This window comes from Schistocerca americana, chromosome 2 (genome assembly GCF_021461395.2).
Source record: "Schistocerca americana isolate TAMUIC-IGC-003095 chromosome 2, iqSchAmer2.1, whole genome shotgun sequence".
NCBI lineage: Eukaryota > Metazoa > Arthropoda > Insecta > Orthoptera > Acrididae > Schistocerca > Schistocerca americana.
Window position 1 is genome coordinate 735,889,472 of NC_060120.1, and position 19,910 is coordinate 735,909,381.

At 39.9% G+C, this 19,910-nt stretch overlaps 1 protein-coding gene across 4 annotated transcripts in view; it reads left to right on the forward strand.

The window, feature by feature from the left end:
- LOC124594785 (E3 ubiquitin-protein ligase TRIP12) overlaps nucleotides 1–19,910 on the forward strand; it is a 232,545-nt gene that overhangs the window by 142,887 nt on the left and 69,748 nt on the right. For all 4 annotated transcript variants that reach the window (XM_047133192.1, XM_047133195.1, XM_047133193.1 and 1 more), the window contains exons 19-23: nucleotides 146–264; nucleotides 10,215–10,384; nucleotides 10,581–10,775; nucleotides 11,512–11,700; nucleotides 18,076–18,270. In XM_047133192.1, coding sequence (XP_046989148.1) covers nucleotides 146–264; nucleotides 10,215–10,384; nucleotides 10,581–10,775; nucleotides 11,512–11,700; nucleotides 18,076–18,270 — 868 coding nt within the window. The remainder of the gene's footprint in view (nucleotides 1–145; nucleotides 265–10,214; nucleotides 10,385–10,580; nucleotides 10,776–11,511; nucleotides 11,701–18,075; nucleotides 18,271–19,910) is intronic.

Sequence of the window (19,910 nt, forward strand, 5' to 3'; positions counted from 1 at the left end):
GCAAACACTATAATTTTCAAAGCAAGCATTTAAGTGATGCACAGTGCTGTTTTTTTCTAATCTGCTACAGTTCAATACTATGTACTGTGTTGTATGATGTAATGTATAATGTTAGCTAATAAACAAAATTTGTGATTTGTTATAGACGTCTAAGTGATGTTCTAAAAAGGAAGCGAACACCTAAAAGAAATATGACATCAAATAGGAAATCTCGTCAAGATGATAGTTTATCCTCTTCAGTGATGCAGGATTTTTTCTCAAAAGGTAGGCTTCTCAAAATTACCAGATTTACATACTAAGGAAGCTATAAACCTTAAAGTACATATCATTGTGAGCTCTGAAAATAAGAAAATGACTGTGGTACACAACTGTAATTGTTTTAATTAAAAAGTGATGACTTAGTGATACATTTTGTCATATTTCCCAGAAGCAGAACAAAAAGAATGTGTTGTTATTTGCTATGTTTGTGCACATAAGTGTTAAGTAAAATTGTTTCTTAACTTAGCAGATTTTGAGTATATGCTTAAATTTTTTTGGATCAAGATGCTACAGTAATATTACATCTTTTATAACTTTGCTGTGAAAGCTGTTGAAAAACTAGTAATACATATACTAGGAAAATAGTTAGGTAAAATTAATTTCTTGCCTGTTCTACAGAACTTTTCTTAAATAATTTTATCTTGTGTGAATGTTAGCCTTCTTTTGTAAGTATTGTCACTATATTAGATTGCATCTAGATCTAGATGGTAAAGAGGTTATCCAGTAACTAAATATCCGTCTGGTGAGAATGGCATAAATTTTAATTCTTTTGTCTTTTGTCTCTTGCCTTGTTCTGTGTTATGAGGATAAGTCTGCTCTGAAAATAGTTTCATGAAAGTGAATACTTCTTTGTGGTGACTAGTTAGTTCTTCCCTGTTTCTGAGAAAGAATGTTGGTTGTTGATTAAATTTATTGTGAATGGAAGTGGTATCAATAATTGTAGTTAATATGTCTGTGGTAAACTGGAATAGGAGTGGAAGTATAGTGGCAAACTTTTTTTTAATTCCCCCCCCCCCCCTTTCAGCCCCTGCCATGTAGGCCACCCTGCACGGAATATGAGTGGTGATGGAAAAGTATTGGCCTGCCTTATCGACCTGCTTTGCAGGGCAGTTCACTAGCCCCCAACTTGTAGGCTGCCAAGCACAACGGGCATGTTATGATGTGGTAGTATTGCCGTACTACTTCAACTTGCTTTGTGTGGCAGCCTATATGGCAGGGGCAGAAAAGATTCAAAGCCCCTGGCATGTAGGCTGCCCTTCATGGTGGACGTGTTAAGGTCATACTATTGGGGTGATTTATCAACCTATTTTTGCAGGGGCTACACATGCAGATGGGAACAGCTGGGGGAAGGTTGAGAGAGTAGAGGAGGAGATGGATAGGTATTTAAGTACATGAGGAGATGGCTAGTGAGAGGGGCCCACAAGGGGTAGTTTAGGGGAGCTAGGGAGGAGGTGGTGGACAGAGGTTAGGTGGAGAATAGGGAGAAGTGAGGAGGAGGAGATGATCGAGAAAAGGGGACATAGAGGTTGACAGAGATAAAAGACAGGAGGGGATGGGTCTATGGAATTGAGGGAGAGGGGGAGAGAGTTGCACAAAGAGGGTCATGGAGGTGATATATACAATATATGTTACGTAAATGTGTGTGAGCAAAGCCGCATGCAAATGACATGTACATGTATAGCAGCTTGTATGTGTGCCCTGGATCTTCTCCCAAATTCCTGGATCGATTTCGACCAAATGTGGTTCACAAAAAACAAACCTCCCGAGTATCTGCACTGTGGAGTGTATTACCTCCAATGGGAGGGAAGACACAGACCAAAATGTGTATTTCCAGCCCCTGCCTTGCGTGACAATAGTTGTGTGGGAATAGTATTGGCCTACTTTACCAGGCAAGGTACAGTTTTCCAGCCTCCAACATGTAGGCTGCTGTGCATGACATTGGTATTGCATTGTTGCTATAGTATTGATCTGCTTTAACAAAATGAATGACAGCCTTTATGTCAGAGGTAAAATACAGTTTTCAAACCCATAAAGTATAGGCTGCTTCCATCACAGGTGTGTGGTGGTAGCAGTATGAGCATGCTTTATCGGCCTGTGTTGCAGCGGTGACATTTATGGGTGGGCACAGCTGGGGGAAGGTTAAGATGGATGGATGAGAAGATGGATAGGGAGAGTGGGGCAGGAGGAGATAAACCAGGATAGACAGCCAACTTAGAGCGAGATTGCCAGTCTAGGACAGGAAGGGCCTATTTTCATTATTCTAGAGCGAACATAACCACTAATACCTAAAGTTTGTACACACTTCGAGAAACATTTCATACTTCTGGTTATTCAAATAGTAATACAGCTAGAGGCACCAGTTTGTGTGATGAATTTAATATTGAAGTCTGCTATAGCTAACAAAGGGGCACCTACCAGGGCCCCTGTCATATCCACAAATGGTGCTTGTATGCACACACACATATATATATATATATATATCTGTGTGTGTGTGTGTGTGTGTGTGTGTGTGTGTGTGTGTGTGTGTGTGTTGGGGGGGTGCTTCCCTCCACCCTCCAACTCCCCCCCTCCAACTCAACTCCCCCCCTCCAACTCAACTCCCCCCCTCCAACTCAACTCCCCCCCACCCCTCCAACTCAACTCCCCCCCACCCCTCCAACTCAACTCCCCCCCACCCCTCCAACTCAACTCCCCCCCACCCCTCCAACTCAACTCCCCCCCACCCCTCCAACTCAACTCCCCCCCACCCCTCCAACTCAACTCCCCCCCACCCCTCCAACTCAACTCCCCCCCACCCCTCCAACTCAACTCCCCCCCACCCCTCCAACTCAACTCCCCCCCACCCCTCCAACTCAACTCCCCCCCCACCCCTCCAACTCAACTCCCCCCCCACCCCTCCAACTCAACTCCCCCCCCACCCCTCCAACTCAACTCCCCCCCCACCCCTCCAACTCAACTCCCCCCCCACCCCTCCAACTCAACTCCCCCCCACCCCTCCAACTCCTGGATCAATTTCAATCAAACCTGGCACACAAACAGCAAACTTTCAGAATATCTGCACTGTGGGGTTTTATAACCTCCTAGCTCGAGGCACTTTTTTTTATTTTATTTATCCTGCCATACAGGTCGACCTACACAGCAGGCCATGGGGTTTCCGAGCAGTAGTTCTGTGCTCAATCCAACCATTGGCTTAAAGTTCTTCAGGTAGTATAACCTATTATGTCCTGGACCACATCCTTGAAGTGCTAGTTGTAACAGGACGTATTCGTTGCTGTGACGTGTTGCAAACGAACAAACAATACTAGTAGTTGCAACAGGTTGTGTTTCTTGTTGGGACCTGTTGGGACCTGTTGCAACTATAGGTATTGTTTATTTGACTGATTTTCTCTTCCTAAATCCTAAAATCGATTATGATCTTTTGAAGATTACTACTTACCCCGAAAAGCCAGAAAAATTGGAAGTAATATTTTGCTTGTCGGATGATTACCATTCAACCAACTGTAAAACTATTAAAACATTCCTCTGAAAGTGCATTTAAGTGACTTATCAGTGTGATTTGTAAATCACTGCTCTGCATGTCATCAGCTTTTACAGTTGTTGCGTTGAACAAAATTTCTTTCGTGGCCAGTATAGCCTTCATTTCCTCTTGGCAAGATTTTTGCAGGAAAGTGGGGTCAACTAGAATATTTCCCACACCTTTTGCAGCAACATTCCATTGATTCCTCTGCTGTATTCCCCTTAGTACAGAGCCATTACAATCTTCTGTTGGTAATGCAGTGAGGATGTTACAAAATACATGATTCAGAAAAAAAATGATGTTGCCATAAAGAAAAATAATGTGTAAACAGGCAGACACAAGAAGCTAAAAAATTTTGTTGTTTGAGACACTCCCATATTAACACACCATTGTTGACTAGTGAATAATAGCCTAACTGTTTAGAGTAGTTTGACCATGTGCAACTGATAAAGACTGATTGGTTAATATTTGCATGGGAGTTGTTTCGTATCAAATTCTACAAACTAATCAGGATGTCAGGTAGCAATAATGGATACCTAGTGTGTTGTTAAGGTTCTGCATATATTGTTTAAACAGCACAAATGAGGCAGATATTCCCTTCGTTGACAAAATAATTATGTTTAATTCATCACAGGTCGCCTCTTAATATCGTCACATGCCAATGTTCTTTGTGTGGCACTGAAAGCACAATCCTCATTGCAATTCAATTTGTGGGTACCTGGTGCAGTTGTCTTGTAATCACGGTGCACAAATGAACATTGGAACGCATCAACTAGTCGCTCAATAAATGCCATTTTCGTATTTGCTGTAGGTTACGTCCACAGCATTGGGTGACACACACGGCTGTTAAACACTTGTAAATGCGGTCGGCCATCCTTCCTAAATCCGCCCTGTGCACTTGGCAGCCAACAACTTACTTTCTCGGAGTCTCAACACTGACTACCTGGTGCACTGGCCACTTGACTATCTATATTACCTACTGCAACCTGTGTTTGGCAAAGATATATTGTACTCAATATGTAAGGGGCACCTGACCTCATTACAAGTTCTTCAGGAGATAATAGCTGCTTAAAATTCATTGGTTTAACTTAGCATTTCTACGTATGCCAGTCTGTACAAAATAAGTTGTTGTTTTCAAATAATCTTTGTATACTCCTGTTATACCTGCAAATGTACCAGATGTTTTTTGCAGTTTTATGTCATCCTTTTATATATAAACAAAATGGTGGAAAGTCCAGGATAGAATAACAATAATGTTCTGAAATGGGTAGATTGTTACTCACCATATAGAGGAGACATGGAGTCGCAGACAGGCGTAATGAAAACACTGCAATACTTTCTAGCTTCTGGCTCAAAAGTGTGTGTGTGTGTGTGTGTGTGTGTGTGTGTGTGTGTGTGTGTGTGTGTTGAACGCTTATGCGAGCAAAGCAGTTTGGAAATCATGTAGCATCTATATAAAACTTTGTGTGTGTGTGTGTGTGTGTGTGTGTGTGTGTGTGTGTGTGTGTGTGTGTTTTGTTTCTACTTCAGAAGAAGAACTTTTGGTTGAAAGCTAAATATATAGCAGTCTATTGTGCCTGTCTGCACTTTAATGTCTCCCTATAAGGTAAGTAGCAATCTGTCCTTTACATAATATTGTTCTTACATACAGGACGGTCTTTAAAGCTTGTAAAGGTGCTGCAAGGTAGGTTGTGTTGAGAAATAATAGATAAAAAACATTAGATATGTTGCACTGTTGGAGTTAATTAGCATTGAAATCAGCCTCTGAGGCTGTTGGTTGTTGTTGTGGTGGTTGTTGTTGTTGTTGTTGTGGTGGTGGTGGTGGTGGTGGTGGTGGTGGTCTTCTTCAGTCCTGAGACTGGTTTGATGCAGCTCTCCATGCTACCCTACCCTGTGCAAGATTCTTTCTCTCTCAGTACCTACTGCAGCCTACGTCCTTCTGAATCTGCTTAGTGTATTCATCTCTTGGTCTCCCTCTACGATGTTTACCCTCCACGCTGCCCTCCAGTAGTAAATTGGTTATCCCTTGATGCCTCAGAAAGTGGTCTAGCAACCGATCCCTTCTTCTAGTCAAGTTGTGCCACAAACTTCTCTTCTCCCCAATCCTATTCAATACTTCCTCATTAGTTATGTGATCTAACCATCTAATCTTCAGCATTCTCCTGTAATACCACATTTCGAAAGCTTCTATTCCCTTCTTGTACAAACTATTTATCATCCATTTTTCACTTCCATACATGGCTACACTCCATACAAATACTTACAGAAATGACTTGCTGACACTTAAATCTATACTCGATGTTAATAAATTTATCTTCTTCAGAAACGCTTTCCTTGCCATTGCCAGTCTACATTTTATATCCTCTATACTTCGACCATCATCAGTTATTTTGCTCCCCAAATAGCAAACCTCATTTACTACTTTAAGTGTCTCATTTCCTAGTCTAATTCCCACATCACCACCAGACTTAATTTGACTACATTCCATTATCCTCGTTTTGCTTTTGTTGATGTTCATCTTATATCCTCCTTTCAAGACACTGTCCATTGCGTTCAAATGCTCTTCCAAGTCCTTTGCTGCCTCTGACAGAATTACAGTGTCATTGGCGAACCTCAAAGTATTTATTTCTTCTCCATGGATTTTAATTCCTACTCTAAATTTTTGTTTTGTTTCCTTTACTACTTGCTCAATATACGGATTGAATAACACCGGGGAGAGGCTACAACCCTGTCTTACTCCCTTCCCAACCACTGCTTCCCTTTCATGTCCCTCGACTCTTATAACTGCCATCTGCTTTCTGTACAAATTGTAAATAGCCTTTCACTCCCTGTATTTTACCCCTGCCACCTTCAGAATTTGAAACAGAGTATTCTAGTCAACATTGTCAAAAGCTTTCTCTAAGTCTACAAATGCTAGAAACGTAGGTTTGCCTTTCCTTAATCTTTCTTCTAAGATAAGTCGTAGGGTCAGTATTGCCTCATGTGTTCCAACATTTCTACGTAATCCAAACTGATCTTCCCCGAGGTCGGCTTCTACCAGTTTTTCCATTCGTCTGTAAAGAATTCGCGTTAGTATTTTGCAGCTGTGACGTATTAAACTGATAGTTCGGTAATTTTCACATCTGTCAACACCTGCTTTCTTTGGGATTGGAATTATTATATTCTTCTTGAAGTCTGAGGGAATTTCGCCTGTCTCATACATCTTGCTCACCAGATGGTAGAGTTTCGTCAGGACTGGCTCTCCCGAGGCTGTCAGTAGTTCTGATGGAATGTTGTCGACTCCCGGGGCCTTGTTTAGACTTAGGTCTTTCAGTGCTCTGTCAAACTCTTCACGCAGTATCGTATCTCCCATTTCATATTCATCTACATACTCTTCCATTTCCATAATATTGTCCTCAAATACATCGCCCTTGTATAGACCTACTATACACTCCTTCCACCTTTCTGCTTTCCCTTCTTTGCTTAGAACTGGGTTTCAATCTGAGCTCTTGATGTTCATGCAAGTAGTTCTCTTTTCTCCAAAGGTATCTTTTATTTTCCTGTAGGCCGTATCTATCTTACCCCCTAGTGAGATAAGCCTCTACATCCTTACATTTGTCCTCTAGCCATCCCTGCTTAGCCATTTTGAACTTCCTGTCGATCTCATTTTTGAGACGTTTGCATTCCTTTTTGCCTGCTTCACTTACTGCATTTTTTATATTTTCTCCTTTCGTCAATTAAATTCAGTATCTCTTCTGTTACCCAAGGATTTCTACTAGCCCTCGTCTTTTTACCTACTTGATACTCTGCTGCCTTCACTATTTCATTCCTCAAAGCTACCCATTCTTCTTCTACTGTATTTTTTTCCCCCATTCCTGTCAATTGGTCCCTTATCAGGGTGTATACGATCCGGGAAAAACCCCTGAATTTTTTCATCTGGGAGAAAACCGGGAAAAACCCGGGAATTTTTCGGAATTCCAGGAATTTTTCATTGTTTTAGTTTTCAGTTAAATTTTTGTAATTTTGACTGCAGAATAGATTCTCTAGTAAAGAATGTTATTATATCCTTTTACTGGAGAATGATACTGCTACAATAAAATATAAACGAGGGGGAAAAAAATAAAACTTTAGTGGCAAAGGAAATGTGCGATTTACAACAACAAAAAACCGTGCACGCACAAGCGTCTGCAAATAGCAAAAATATGTCAAATGGCGTAGGGCGCAGACTGTAATTCTTCGTAACAATAAACTGCTAGCTATGAGCATGACGTCACAGCTGTTCACATTAGGTTCGTTTGACCAATTGCCAGCGATCTGTTGCGCATGCGCATTTGACTCGCGTATTAAGCAGTACCTTCTCCCGCTACTTGAAGTTTGGCTGTTAGCTGTATCGGTAGTAGCAGCAAGCAGCCAGATGCAAACGAGAAAAATTTTTCTCGCGCGCCCTAGCTGCCAGATTCACGCTTGCACAGAGTTGTCCGAGTTGTAGTGGGGAGGAGGTTAACCTCCACGTTAGCCGTGTTAACGTTAAGTGATTTCGCTGCTTCTCTTCGTGTGCAGCTCCCATGTCAAATGAAAACAAAACAGATTTCTGTGGCTGGGAGCTATCAAGCGAATTAAAATACATTCACATAATTACGGAGGGCATAAATATATTATTGATTTCAGTTTTCTGATTTTATTTTGTTTCCAAGTTAGTAGCAGTCAAGCATTTGCAGAACAGTGAAGTTATTTTTGCAAGTTCGCTAAAGAAATGTGGCTTTATTAATCTTTCCGCCAAGGCAGTCATTTTATTTGAAACGAAGTGTTTCATTCTACAGTATTGGCTAGTTCCAACTGTTCACTGAATTTAAAGTGCACGTTATCATCTTCTGCCATATACGGCATTATGCCGTAATAAAGAACCAAAAATGAGATCGTAGAGTACTGGTGCTCCAAGAAAATTTACATCCCAAAAAACACACTGAAAAACTTAATGTCAGGTGGGACCTACTTCATTGTGAATCGGGAAAAAGCCAATTTGCACTTCAAGCCGAATTATGCATTTTAGTATGGTTTACGAAATTCCGATGCTCTTTGGAGTGTCTTCTGATGCACTGTTTCTTTTATGGTGTAATGTAAGCTCTCTTAGTGCTTTATACACACGAACATACGGGCTTCCTACATCACTGCAGTTGCGCATGCACAATAATGCCTGTTTTCTGGCGCTCTCTGGCAACTGGTAAATCGAATCTATTTCTAACAGTCTCCGGATAGTATTATGAACGTTAGTTAGAAAAGCGTTACTTTCAAAGTAAATTTCTTTTTATGCAAGATGAATTGTGTTAAGTGTGAGAAAGTGGGATGGATATCTAAATCACAGAGCGTTCGAAACTGAACAGTTTGAGGACCAGCCGAGACATTTATGTCATAATTTTAAATTTTTCTAGCACATTTGTGTGATGTGTCTTATTAAAGTATAACACACGCAAAAAAAGGTCAAAATTACATGCGAAAGCTTAGGTACTGTTGTAGTGTGTTAATCTTAAGAGACTAACATTATATGTGAAAGCTTAGTTTTTCTTGTAGATATACGGTACTGTGTACATTAATGTAAACCGTTAACTTTTCCTCTTGCGTGTTCGCGCCATGTAACCAGTGATCTTGCTATTGGCTGACTATAACATGTGTTATATGTTCCGAATAGCTGCTGTCATCGGCTGACGAGATCTCGTGGCTTGAGATATGACTCGCTTACAAAAGAACATCGCAACCTCGGTTTCAATGCTCTGGAAACTAACGCCCTGTGTTTGGTGCAATTCGCATTTATACTTTCGTAATACGAAAATATGCAACATATATTTTGCTGCAAATCAAAGGTCTTTCCAAAACTTCTCTCCTTTTTTTTATTTTATTATTTTTTTATTTTTTTATTTTTATTTTATTTTTTATTAAATTGTATAAAATGTTAACAATTCAAAGGATTGATAAGTTTTACAGTCCCGAGGGAAAATCTACGGAAAACCTACTGTCACTTAGAGCAGAAAGTGTATTTTCACCCGGGAAAAAGCATATTTTTTAAACGGGATATCCGGGAGAAATCCAGGAATTTTTTTTTCCTTGTCCCCGTATACACCCTGCTTATGCTCTCCCTGAAACTCTGTGCAACCTCTGGCTCTTTCAGTTTATCCAGGTCCCATCTCCTTAAATTCCCACCTTTTTGCAGTTTCATCAGTTTTAATCTACAGTTCATAACCAATAGTGTGGTCAGAGTCAACATCTGCTCCTAGAAATGTCTTACAATGGGCTGTTGAGCACGCAAATTCAAGCAGACAGACAGAGGCAGTGTTGCCAAACATGTTATTTTTTAGTTCCGAAAACCAAACAAGAGTGTGATACAAAAATTGGACATGGAATGCTAATAAGAATCGAACCTGAGCCAATGGCTGAACAATCTCATGCACTATCATCTATGCTATAAGAAAGACTGACACTTAATTGTACCTGGCAGCTGCTTGAATTTGTGCTCATATCAATTTTTTTTTTCTTTACAATTATTTCGCAGAACAATCCACCCTGCAATAGCTTTACAAGCTTTTCAAATTATTTTGACAATCTTGTATAAATGAAACATTCAATAATATTGTTTGAAATGCATAAATTTTGTGAATGTTATTTCACTCACATTGCATGTGTGCAGCAACTTCTCTGGGCAGCTCTGGAAGGTCCACACCAACAGGTACAGCCCGTTCCCGCTTTGCAGGAGCAACTTCTAAAACAACAAGCTTTTTAGCAAGTCTTAATCCTGCTCGATGGGGTCGCAATGCAAATTCTAGTAGCTCCGGAACCTCAGAGAGGCACTTTCATAAGGTAAGTATTTTGTTCTCCTCCTTCACAGTTTGTCAGTTCTGAAAATGAATGACACAGTAACTAGGCTAGTCTTGTGGTATCATCAGCATCTTGTCTGCCATTTACTTTTCTGGATGAGCTTTGTCAAAATTTTATCATACAATTATTATGAAAATATCAAAGTTTGGTTGAGAATGTTACATACTCATTTTTATAGGAATCTTCCATCACAAAGTCGCCAAGTAATCCTAATCTTTCTGCTGGTAATAAGGAGAAAGCTCGTACATGGATAAGAGAACAGGCTCAGCATTTCATTCAAATTTATTCAGGCCATGAAGTCAGTGGGCCAGCACATCCAGCAATGAATGTTCTTGCTAGACTTACTCAAGCCATCACAAAACTTCAGTCACAGGTATTATCGAAACTTTTTTATTGTGTGTGTGTGTGTGTGTGTGTGTGTGTGTGTGTGTGTGTGTGTGTGTGTGTGTGTGTTGTTGAAGTTTGTGCTCCGACCACCTAGCAGTAGAATGTTTGTAAGTCTGTCCTGCTGCACTATATTCACACCGAGTGCGTATTAATTGTACCAGCCAGCTCAAATAATCATAGGCTCCCCAATGTGTTATGAGCACAGCTACACATAGATGCATACAAACTGCTATTGTTGCACTAATCATGGTTACAGTCTATATACAGCAATAGTTTCTCCACTAAGGTTTCCAGTTTACATGAGCACATAATATTATTTGGTTTGAAATAAATTCATATTGTGCTGGTTTATTATAGTCTAACCACATCCTGTCAATTTCTTAAAGAAGTAACCTTTCCATAAGCTGTGCGGAATTAGTTACATAAATTTCAGTCAGAGTTTGCAGTAAGATCCAGATTTCACTCTGTCGTCAGAAGGAAGGCAATACCTTTATGCTCCTTAAACAGAAACTCGCTGTTCGATTAAAATTATAACTTTTTTGTTGTCATGACACATTTTCATTGTCTACAAATCCATGCAATTGTCTTTCTTACTGAGGATTAAAATGTGCTGTTAACACTTTCCTTACTACTGCCTGGCATTCTTTTACCTCCCACTTTTAAATTGTCACTCTTGTGTTGTAACATTTTATGTAATATTACTGGAATATTTGTTTTTGCAGCCTAACGAAAGCTTGGGTGCGCTTCAAGAGCTGCGAAGTATTGTCATAGAATCTGATATCTCTCCTTTTGAAGTAAACCACAGTGGTCTTATCAGAGCTCTCCTACAGTGCTTGACTAAGGAGGACAGCCCAGTGGATTCAAGGGAGCAACGACTGCGAACATTTCTGCATGTTTTTGCAGGATGCCCAGTAAGTATAATCTAGAATAGATTAATGTGTCTAATTTTTGTGTATCAGGCTAAAATTTTTTCTTAAACTAATCTAGCATACACTAGCAAATGCTACTATTGTGTATTTAAATTTTGGCGTTTAATATGTTGATAGCAGTACTTCATTGTAACTGTCAGACTTAAAATGCTCTTTCATATTTGTATTGTTTATTTAGTTGTATGTGAACCTTTGTGATTTATGTATGGGCCAGTCGCATTAATGGGACCATCACCCATGTTCAACATCGACATGCTATAACCACTTACAGATGACAGGTGGCAGCACTATCAGTGGAGTGTATGTAAAGCATGGTGGGATGTGGACAACAGTGCATTTGTCATAGTGTGGAAACGGAGCAATTTATCTGACGTCCAAATGGGCGTGATTATTGGCTATTGGGTCAAGGGTAGATGCATTTCTGAAATGACTAATTTGTAAACTGTTCACTTGCAACCCTGGTTCAAGTATACTGTGCGTGGCAAAATGATGCTATCCAAAACCAGTGCCGAGGCAACTTTGGTGCACCACGTACCATAGATGATACGGGTGAAAGACGACTACAGAGATGTGTATGAGCAAATAGACATGCAAGCAATTGACTGCCCAGATTAACCAAGGGGCTACCAGCAGTCTCTCCTCATCGACCATTCAGTGAACTTTGCTGTGTATGGGCCTCCACAGCAGATCCTTGGTTCACACACCCTTTTTGATTGCTGTTCGTCAGTGACAAAGGCTGGAATTAGTGTGCCAGTACCGCAACTGGACATCCACTGAGTGGTGACAGTTGGCCTTTCCAGATGAATCGTGTTTTATGCTCATATCAGGCAGATGGCTCTTACTGCAGGGGTCACCCGCTCCTAGGCTGGAAACCCTTCTGTTTCGTCAGGATGGAGGCCACGTGTGTAGGTTCCTTAAATGGCATAAACATGGAAATAAAATATTTGTAATGATTCTTATTCTAACTATCCCTATACAGCAAAGATATTGTTGGGAGGTATGGCTATCCGAGTAGGCTAACGGAAAATTTTGAGCTGATGGATAAAGATGTATGTAGTTGCATTCTGCCAGTATTGTGTTAATCAAATGTTATAATATGCAGAAGTCGCAAGTCTCCTATTGAGCTACTTGTTAATCTCAACCTCCCAATGAGACAAGGACTTCCATTTTTAAGTGCGCCTTTCGGTGGGGAAAGTCAAAATGAAGAGAGAATAGTCATTGTAGCAGCACTGGCACTGCTGTACATCATTGGAGGAGAATGTAAATATTAAGCCGTACCCTAAAACTCAAAGGAATTAACATTGAATAAATGTTCCAGAACTGCTACAACATTCTTAACACACACGCATCCATACCTGCACACGTTTCTGGGTATACAATTTCTGGTGCAGTTAAATGGTAATTACTTCACCTCTGAACAATTCACATTCTCTCTCTCCCCCCCCCCAACCGCTATTTAAAGAACCTATGCTGTCATGTCAGAATACATCTTGTTGCAATGTTTTTCATGATGACCAGTGGCTTCATAAAGCCAGAGTGGAATCTGCTGGAATCAGAAACAGACTCAGGGCTGCTGAAGATTGCTGCACCAGTCCTGAGCATACGTTCGTGGGTTGCCCACCTGTTGGTTCGCTAGTGCTTCCCATGGGCTGCTCTGCTACAGATAAGGCCATGACCCGTGTGTGTGTGTGTGTGTGTGTGTGTGTGTGTGTGTGTGTGTGTGTAATTTACACAATGCCCTTGGACTATTCTATCCCTCCCAGGTCACTGTTTGTGTTGTCCCATCAGTTGGACCATGATATATGATGGTTTGATGTTGGGTTGAATGCGGACCCTGGCTAGCTGGTTCTGTAGGCAATCAAACCCAAGTGATGCTGAAGTTTCAGAGCAGTTTGTGCCTTGACTTGGAACAGTGTTGGTAGACTTGTGGATGACCCATCAGTTGTGGCTTCAGTATGGGATGATAGTTCGTAGTCATCTGTGGCTACGGATTGGTGGTTATCACATTAGGCAACAAGAGTATGATCAAGACTGGAACAATCTTGCACAAGACATTACAATATAATAATCAGAGAATAAAGTGGGAGTGACATGAATACCGTTGATCCTGTTGACCGACTGACTCTAGGCTAGTGGGGTGCAGTAGTTATGGCCTTTAGTTCCGTTGTATTGGTGTAATCAGTTTATTTTACTATCATAACTGCTTTCTCAAACCCCTGATACATCTACATCTTCAGCTACATGACTATTCGGCAATTTATTCAGAAGTGCCTGGCAGAGGGTTCTTCGAACCACCTTCAGACTATTTCTCTACCATTCCATTAATTTCTCTTATTTCTTTATAATGATCATTTCTCCCTAGGTAGGTTGATGACAATAAAAGATTTCATCATTCAGAGGATAAAGTTGGTGATTGAAATTTCATGAAAAGATCTCACCGCAATGAAAAACGTTTTTTAATTATTGCCATCCCTAGTCGCTTATCATATCTATGAATCACTCTCCCCATTTCTTGGTAATACAAAACAAACTGCCCTGCTGTGAACTTCTTCAATGTCCTCTGTCACTCCCATTGTAAGTATCCCATACAGCACAGCAGTACTGTAGTGGAGGACAAAAAACAGATGTGTAAGTAGTCTCTTTAGTACACCTGTTGCATCTTCTAAGTGTTCTACCTATAAAACATAGTCTTCGATTTGCCTCCCCCACACGTTATCTGTGTGACTGTTCCAATTTAAATTGTTCATAATTGTAATTCTTAAGTATTTAATTGATTCGATTTGGTAGCCTTTAAATTTGTGTGATTCATGATGTTATTGATATTTATCAGATTTCCTGTCGTGCTCATGGCATGCGAACTCACACTATTCCTTATTTAGCAACAATATTACCACTTTTGACACCATATGGATACCATGTCTAAGCCATTTTCCAATTGGTTTTTTATCTTCTGATGATGGTAAATCATGTGCAGACAATATGAGGGGGCTGCCCAGATTATCTCCTAAATTGTTTATGTGGATAGGAAGAGCATAGGGCCTATAACACTTCCTTGGGTAAGCTGATTATCACTTTTGTTTTACTGAATGATTTTCCATTGAATACTGTTTACTGTGACCTTTGTGAGAGGAAACCACTGACCCAGTCACACAACTGAAGGGGTATTTCAGAGGTATGCAGTTTGATTATATGTCTTTAGTGATGAACAGTGCCCCAAAAGCCACCTGGGAATCTAGAAATATGGAATCAACGTTTGAGATCCCCTGTTGATAGCACTAATTACTACTTGTGAATAATTCACAAGAATGGTATTTTCTGAATCCATGCTGACTGTGTTTCAATAGACCATTTTCTTATAGGTAATTCAAGTGTACAAACACAGAATATGTTCCAAAATCCTACTGCAAATCGACGTTGGTGATATGGGTCTGTAATTCAGCAGATTACTCCAATTTCCTTTCTTGAGTGTTGGTGTGGCCTTTGCAACTTCTAGTTTTGGTGCAGATCTTTCATCGAGTGAGCAGTTGTATAAGATTGCTAAGTAGGAGGCTGTTGTATCAGCATATTTTGGAAGGAACCTTATTGGTATGATAAATGCAAAATAGATGTGACTTCTGCCCCAAAATGTGAAACGCGAAATTGCCTGATGGATGCTACTTCATAGCGAATTGTATTCAGAGGAACTATTTTACTAGAGGTAGTTTGAAATAGCTTGATTTCTTGTCAAAATGTAATCTATCTTAGGTGGCTGATATTGTACATCTGGTGAAGCCCAATTTGGAAAGATAATGTGCATCAGAAGCTATTTGCTAAATGAAAACTGTTCTAATGCCACGGCTTATCAGTGCGCTCAATGCTTTGGTGCCATGCCAATTGTGGGTAGTTGAGTGTCGCATTATGCAATGAACTCTTCAGCCATGGGACCTAGCATTTTATACAGAGAAATAAGATCATATGTACGTTAGCTAAAGTTCAAAAGTTAGTATAATATGGACAATTTAAATTGGCAAATTACGTGGCTGATGTTTTGAATGGTGGTTGCGTCGAATACTGCTTGAAGTTGGGCCTGAACTACCTCGTTTACAGTACTCTGCAAAGTTCAACAAGCAGTTGCATGGTAGCTGTTCTCGCAAGCTGTGTGTTGCTGGTTGTTTTCTTATTTTGAAATGAGTGAAGATACTAATCCTGGTCCATCACTGATTTTGATTATGCCCTTACAACATCATAAAAGATTGGCAAGCCCAGTGAACAGTGTTAGTCCTGCTTTTGCAGAACATGTGTGTAGACTGCTGTCTGTGACAAGGAGGCAGAGATTGTTTCCCCAAACCATTGCTCTCCCCTCGGGCAATCAAAATTCTAGATATTTTATGCTTGTACCTGGCTGTCACTGTATAGTGTCTGCACTTTGCACTATAGTAATAGGAAAACAAAATGTCATGTTTTTCGATGTACTGAAATTCTTTCCAATGTTTAAGTAGAGTTACATTCAGTTCTACTTCTGTGATAAGTGCTTTGTCAGTTCTACTTTTAGCATTGTCAGGTATGGGTCACAAAGCTATGAATGACCAAGAAAAGTAGAAATTAATATTCCACGTATATTGTGATCACCGAATTGAGTGGGGGAAAAGATGAAGACTATTGAGAAACACCTTAAATTAGACAGACATTCAGTTCAGTGGTGGGAAAGTGCTGCTTTTCAACAGAACAATCATTTGTTGAAAGCTTAAACACAATCAAACAAAGGCCATTTTGAAAGGGGGGGAGGGGGGGTGCTGCTGTTGAGGTTTTTGCAAAAGAAAAGATTACAGTCAAGAAGTTCCCAATCAGCACTATTTTAAAACTCAGTTTCAAAGAATTAAGGCTATGTCTGTCTTCACTTGTGTATCCTGACACTGTTTTAAATTTTTGTGTGTCTAATCGTTTACAAACAAATAACATTCAAGTTTTGCCAAAAATAGATGCTACTTTTTTTGGTCCCTACTTAGTGGTATCTGGACCGGAAGACATGCCTTTATTAAATACTTTAATAAAATGCTTTGCTACAACAAGGATCTGTACTGATAAGTTACTCACATTGGTAGTTCTCGATTCAAATTATGGAATATTTACTTCAGCTTCTGTGATGAAGGAATTTCAGGAAATTATTTAATAATTCCACTTAAGTGGTGCTGACATTGGTAATAATACAAATACAATTAGTAGTGTGTAGTGATTGTATTGCGTTGGAACAGATAGGTGGTGTTGTGTCCTGTACAGTACTTCTGTAACAGAAACAGGTTGGTCTGTTCTTGTCTTACACTTTCCTGCTGAGCTTGTTCACACACTCAATACACAAATGTTGTCACATGGTTGGTGACTGATTAACCATGTCGGAATGTTTATGCCTAACAGCTGGCTCATGTTGTTCAGTCAATGCCAGACTGTAAGGATTTTATATAAAATTTTCTCACTTTCCCATTACGTTACTACCTTGATGCATAAGTGTGTGTATGGCATGAAACATCTTGAGGCAAACAACCTGCAACCAGGAGGGAGAGTGATGGCTTGGTGAATCTTTCCGCAGTATTCTCTGGGTTTTCTCGTCGTGCTTGAAGGTACAATGGCTCAACACAAGTATCCTTAGAGACCCATGTCCACCCCTGTGTGCAGTTGGTCTTTCCTCGACACGATGGTAAGTGTCAACAGGATGATGCGACATATCACACTACTCATAGTATACGTGTGTGGTTCGAACAGCACCAGGATGAGTTCACATATTCATGATCAGGCTGTTTGCGCCATGGATCCTCACTGGGAAACATGGCACAGCTGGCCACAGCACTGGAGTTGATATGGGTCTATGTCCCTGTTGGTACCTTCCTACTCGGTAGCAGGACATGGTCCAAAAAGGGTTATTCAGGCTTTTGACAGGTGGTCACAGTAATGTGACTGGATAGTGTAATTGATGATTGCAGAGGCCCATAAAAGTTCCGGATACATTATTTTATTTGTTTCTTTCTTATGATTAATTCAATCACTGTGAGTTACTTCTCGAATGCAAAGAACACGTATGAAAGTCTTCAAAATAGTATAGTTCAGTGGGTAAATATTATGGGTAACTGCATAATGAATAAATGTTTGTTCCACCAGAGCAACTGGATTTTAGACATAATGAACTTGAATATTTACCATACTAGCAGCACAAAAATTTATCTGCTTTTTATTGTAGCTTGTAGTTCAAGAATTTTCAGAACTTAATTGATACAATCATGTGCTAATATAACAGCACAATTAATTGCTTTGACTGTCTTACATTTAAATTACAAAATTTCACATTTTTATTTGATCTAAATTCTAATTTATTGCCTCTTCTGGCAGCTGGACTCGGAATACACATGTACTCCACCTGATTGGAATCCGTCGTCATTGTCAGCACTTGTGGCCAAACTTAGTGGTTGTGTGTCCCAGTTAGAACAGTTTCCAGTAAAAGTGCATGACTTGCCGGCTGGGTCTGGTACTAGCAGAGGAGGTGGTACTAGTGCTCTAAAATTTTTCAACACTCATCAACTGAAGGTAAGCTTTCCACAAAGTGATTTTACATACTTCAGTTTCAACATTGTATTTAGTTCTAAGCTGCTTTATGTAACCTGTGTTATTTATGTAATAAATGTGAAAGAATTATAACAGCAACATGTTGTTGTTAATGATTTTACTGGGTGAGAAAAAAACGGAGAAAGGGGGTGGAGGGGGGGGGGGGGGTATTCTTCCATCACCTGTAGTTGCTTAGTGTCTGACATCAGAGCCCGTCTGTGTGTGTGTGTGGGGCGGGGGGGGGGGGGGGCCCTTGCCCAAGCATGTGCGTGTTGGGAGATAGGGGGAGGGTGAGGCACATGCATGTGGTTTTCTGCTTTAGAATAAGACCTTTTGGCTGCAAGTTTAAATGTATAGATGTCTTCTTGTTGTGCTTGTCTGCATTTCAGTATCTCGTCTATATGGTCCATCCATCCATTCCATAATATTGTCGTTATTCCATCATGGATTTTCCTCTGTTTGAGTTAATAATGGCTGAAGATTTAATTCCAGTATTTAGTGTTTCACTGTTGATGTGAAAATGGTGACTGTATCACTAATGCGTATGTTAGATGCCCAGATATAGTGAAGTTACTCTTATTTACTATACCAAATACACATCAGAGCTCATCTTCACTTAGTTATCGTGTGGCACAAGAAAACGCTAGCTTAAGATTAATGTTAAAGATAGTTACGTAAATGGTCAACATGTTGCCATATTTTTCAATGAGATAGTATGTTGTTATCATAAACAAACTATGTTGTCCCATATAATAGTGAGAGATTGCAATTATGATCCATGTAACATGCAAATATGTAAGTAACAATAGCTCATTGCACTGGAAGTAATGGTAAATTGAGCCACGTCCACTTCGCTAAGACCATAAGTTATCAATTTGCCATGGAATACTGATTTGGGCAGAGTATTCATATTATTAGGACCCCTTGGGTCCAATGAGCATCTCACTTAAAATAACTGTTCAGAATCAGTTATAATAAGGAATTTCACTGGCTCTCTTTAGAAATTGGATTATCACATAACATGACATGTTATATACAGTTATTTGACTGAAACATTGGCAACTCATCAGTGAATACAGTTGCATGCCTAGACAGGTATATATAAAAACAACATAAACATATCTTAAAAGAAAATCTATACACACATGCAAGCACATTACAACACGAAAAGCCAAATAAGTTGCACATTTGTTCTTGTTTCTTAAATTTTTCCACATTGTTATAACATCATTTTAACTGCAACACAATTGTAGAACATAATGAAAGATGTCAGGTTCAATTTGAGAACCAGTGGGATGTGGGCGTATTTTAAATGCACCTCCACTTGGCATTGCTTTTTGGGGGCTTCTATGCTCCCATTGCAAAGCCAAGTTTAGTTTTTCAGGTGGTTTAGAACATGGTATTTCTAATGAACATTTATTTGCAGACAAGTGTTTCCCTCTCCCTCATGGTGTTTTTTTTTAAAGGAGGGACGGGGTGCAAAAAAGTCCTGCGACATTTAAAAAAAATTGTGAACTTCACCCTCTATTTGTAAACTATTGGAAAGCAGTAGGTGAATTAAATTTTATGTTCTGAAACCTTGTATTGGTAAGGTGTTATTTGCAAATTTTCGGTTTTATCTT